This window comes from Oncorhynchus kisutch, linkage group LG19, assembly GCF_002021735.2.
Source record: "Oncorhynchus kisutch isolate 150728-3 linkage group LG19, Okis_V2, whole genome shotgun sequence".
In the NCBI taxonomy this organism is placed as follows: domain Eukaryota; kingdom Metazoa; phylum Chordata; class Actinopteri; order Salmoniformes; family Salmonidae; genus Oncorhynchus; species Oncorhynchus kisutch.
Window position 1 is genome coordinate 48,408,283 of NC_034192.2, and position 4,583 is coordinate 48,412,865.

At 40.0% G+C, this 4,583-nt stretch overlaps 1 protein-coding gene across 1 annotated transcript in view; it reads left to right on the forward strand.

Annotated features, from left to right (window-relative positions):
- Positions 1 to 3,354, forward strand: part of znf518b (zinc finger protein 518B) — a 5,064-nt gene extending 1,710 nt beyond the window's left edge. The window contains exon 2 of the mRNA XM_020452984.2: positions 1 to 3,354. This exon is cut by the window's left edge and continues 321 nt beyond it. Within this exon, the coding sequence (XP_020308573.1) occupies positions 1 to 1,952 (1,952 nt within the window). The 3' untranslated portion in view covers positions 1,953 to 3,354.
- The last annotated feature ends 1,229 nt before the right edge of the window (positions 3,355 to 4,583 follow it).

Here is a 4,583-nt window from a genome sequence, read left to right on the forward strand (position 1 = left end):
TACACCCCTTCAAGTGTCAGTTCTGTGATTATAGAGCTGTGAAGAAAGACTATGTTGAAATGCATATGAAGCGAATACACAATGCGCCTCCTGAGAAAGTATCCATTGCTTTGCCCAGAGCTCCCAAACCGGCCTCTCTCCCCAGTGCTCTGCCCAGAGATCCCACATTATCAGGGATCTTAAATACAAGGGTCGCACCTTTGCGCACTAAGAATATCACAACCAGAGTGGATGAAGGAAGACGAGTGGATGGAGGAAGACCTATGGATGGGACACTGGATGCAAACATATTGCCCAAAGTAGAGGTGGAGCTGTTGGCACCTTTAAATGAACCAATTCAACACAACAGGCCTTTGACTGTCTCTTTCCCTGAAGTGGGGACCATCCCCCCTGGCTGCCTTGTTGAACTTGTTGAGGTGAAAACAGTCAATGGCACCAAGGAACTAAAGTTGAGACTCGTCTCACAACAATCTAATGGGTCTGTAGCGAAAGCCTGTCGGACCACAACCTCACAAAATGCCACTTTGTGTAAATCATCGATGTCCAACGCCACTCCAACTAGAGAAAAGCCAGTGAAGAAGAGAACTTGCACAGCCAACATATCAACCCGACAAATAAATAACCAGAAACAAAAGGAGTTAACAACTGCCCCCAACACAAATGGCATACAACTGAAAAAACACTCTGAAGAGTTGCTGGTGATGGTGAAAGATGTAAATCAGCCATTTGAGATAAAGAAAGAGGAAGTGAAGGAAGAGAACTGTGATTCTGTGCAAAAATCTGAACGCTTGACTTCATTTACAGCTGTCTCGAGTGTGTCCATGATGGGAAACGTCAATGGCACCAAATCACCCTCTGTTGCACCTGCTGCAATGTCGTCTCTTGTATTGTGCAACCCTAGAAGTAGCACCCTGGTCATTCCTTCTCCAACAAACCAACCTAAAGAGGATGAGACTTGTCATGTGGCTGACTCAAACACCTCTGGTTGGACTCAATCTGAGAATCCATTAGTAGATGACGTGCCAGGACCAAAAGGTTTCCCAGTCATTTCAGCTGTATTTTCTCTAAGTAGCCCTCAACTCTTGGCGGTGGCTCTTCGGACCATAGCTTTGGGTAACAATTCACCCTCTGCAACGGTAGAGCAAGGAAATGTCAAGAATTCTTTGATCCTCACACCTGCTAAGGCAACAGCAGTGTGCAAAGGGCATGAACACAAGATAAAGCCAGGAAACACTGACATGGCCCCTGAGGGTCTATCCTCTGTTCATGCACCTCAAATGACCTCAAAAGCCTGTCACCAGATGCAGAGTGCTCAATGTTCTAGACACACCCAATCACTAACAAGTAATCCCTTGAGCACCAAGGGGGAAAATAACAGTGTTACAATAAAGCTTCACAAGAAAACAGTTTTGAATATGAAAAAAAGTCCTCAAAATGTGGCCAAAAAAACAGTAAACACACGGGACAGTTGGATTGGCCAAATTAACACTGAAAAAGGGTCAGTCCCCAGACACTGGAAAAGTTCAGCAAACAAGCGTGACATTTCTGGTAGACTCTCTTCCTGCCTGAAGCTCTCATTGAAAAGGATACGAGTAGAAGAGGAAAGTAGCCTTCAACGTTGTGCACCTGAGTTGAACCAACGAAGGAAGAAAAGAAGACGACGAGACATGGTATCTGGGTCAAAGACTTTCACCCACCTGTTAGATACCACAGGTGACAGGGTTATTATCTGCCCAACTCCACTGAAAGAAGACCAGCTGGTGAAGCAACCAGGCCCAAACCAACCTGTTGTGGTTCTCAATCATCCCAAGCCTCTGGTTCTGAGAGGGAGGGGGGGAATGGAGATGATTCCAGACATTGGTCCAACATGTCACATAATGAAAATGAAGTTGAGCAAAGTAATGGGACATACGTATGAGGTGATTGGATGTACCGTTAAGGCCTCTCCTTAGGGTGATGACAAATTGTTATGGAAAATGATAGATTTATTTGCTGGGAACAGAACACTAAACATTGAGTTATCAAGACAAGAGTCTGATGCATTGCGCCATTAAGGGTTGGCTTGCACTCATTTCCAGGGTCCCTAGATGAGCTTCAGATTAATAATGGTTAGACATTTCATACAATATGTTACTTCATAGATGATGAAAGACTGAACCCCATTGAGAGAAACAAGTGGGCATTCAGGCAGGCATATTTAATAATAATAATAAACCATTAGCATTTTTGCTGCAGTATCATTGATAGCACAGATATGTGTAAATATGATTGTATATTTTAATGAACTTTTACTTTTTTTCTGATGGATGAACAACTGCTTAAATTAAATCAATGTCAATTATTTTGAATGCATTTTGAATAAAATAATATGTAACCTCCTGGTTACTTTTAGCCGGACTGCATTGGGAGAATAGAACACCAGCGAATGCAGTCAGCAACGTTACTAATTTGTTGTTTTGAGTATTTAAATGGATAACTCACTCTTTAATTAAATAAATAGCTACACAAAGTAGCTAAGTGTGTAGAATGTGTGTGTAGAATGATAGCCATGAGGACAGCAAGGGATTTTTTTTTTCAACTGTCATTGAAAGACCAGGCACATCTCTCTGCCGTTGTCTCTGAAAAAGCAATTGTAGCTAGAGCTGCCACCCAATACCAGTGTTTTTACATCAAAATATAAATAGTTGTCAATCCTACTACAGAATTCTGAAAATGTTACCATATGGTGAATAGAATGTTCATGCTAAACCTCTTTCCATTGATCACTGACTTTTTGTATTGAAGCTCTGAAAAAAGTTTGGTTATATTATCCAACCTCATCATTCCTGTTTTATATTTTGCATTTATTAGGGTTGACTGACTTGACATTAACATTTTAAGTTCCTAGTGGAGCAAAGTAACTCAGTGCTACTCTATTGAACCCTTTTTTGGACTTTTACATTTTTAACCATCATTCCAGGTGGTGCCTGCCATCTTTATCCCTTTTTCATAAGTCATTCATGTTTTCTTTGGACTTTTTGTCATGGTTACTGCTGTATATTGCTAGAAGTGTTTGAACCGCTCCCTCAATCATCTGTTTTTCTGTATTTTTTTCTGTAAAAGTATCAGAGAAAATATTGAGCTGTTTTAGGTTGGACCATAACAATATATTTATCAAATATAGCTCTTGTTTAGATGTGGTGCGGATCTTTAAATGTACATGTATTTTGGTTTCCTTTGAAATTTCTCTCATCTTTTAAATGGGAGTTATTCGCATAATAACAATTATAGTTGTTGTTCTCATGTTGTCAGTGTTTTCTGTCCTCTATGTATTATCTTAATGTGCCATTTTGAATAAAGATCTTTTTTCATACATTCGCATTGCTGTATTATTTACATGTACAGGGCTTAAAGAAAGTCTACACCCCCTTGAACCTTTTTCACATTTTGTTGGTTTACAAAATAGGATTAGAATTAATTTAGTTGTACTTTTTTTTGTCAACGATCTACTGAAAATACTCTTGTCAAAGTTGAGTAAAAATTTGAATGTTTCTTTTTAAAGATTAATAAAAAATCTAACACTAATAATACTTTATTGGATAAGCATTCACCCCCCTGAGTAAATACAGGTTAGAAACACCTTTGGCAGCTATTACAGCTGTGACTCTTCTTGGTTAAGTCTCCTAAGAGATTTGGACACCTGTATTGTGCAAAATGTGCATTTTCTTTTCAAAATTAGTCAAGCTCTGTCAAGGTGTTGGGGTTCATGGCTACATGGCCATTTTCAAGCCTTGCCATAGATTTTAAAGCAGATTTAAGACAAAACTAACTTGGCCACAGGAACATTCACTGTCGTCTTGGTAAGAAACTCCAATGTAGATTTGGCTTTGTTGTAGGTTATTGTTCTGCTGAAAGGTGAATTCCTCGACCAGTCTCTGGTGTAAAGCAGACTGAAGCACGTTTTCTTCTAGGATTTTGCCTGTGCTTAGCTCCATCCTGTTTCATTTCAACCTGAAAAGCTCCCCAGTCTTTGCTGATGTCAAGCATACTCATAAGCATGATGCAGCCACCACCATGCTTGAAAATAAGGAGGATGTTACTCAGTGATGTTGTGTCTGATTTGCCCCAAACATACACGTCTTTGCATTTAGGCCCAAAAACGTACTCCTTTGCTATGTTTTTTTTCTTCTCCAGAATTACTTTAGTGTCTTGTTGCATACATATATATGAGGTCATTATTGTGGATCCATCCTCAGTTTTCTCCCAACAGAAGGACAAGTGCATCTTTGATGTGTCTGGGTTGTTTAATACATGATCTACAGCATAATTAAAATGCATTTCAAGGCTACGTTGAGACAATGACTTATCAATGACTTCAATAGATTCGTCCTTTTTTCACATCAGCCAATGAACTTTGTAGCTGTTGGGCCACGGGTGTGAAAGATTCAGCAGGCTACTGGCATTACACACCTGGCTAAAGATTACTGTAGCTCTGTTGGAATCACTTTTATGGTTAAATTCGACACCTGGAAAAATAAAATACGGAGTCCATCCAAGTCATCTTGGCTCCTGGACTCTGTCCACGCATTTCAAGGCTGCGTTGA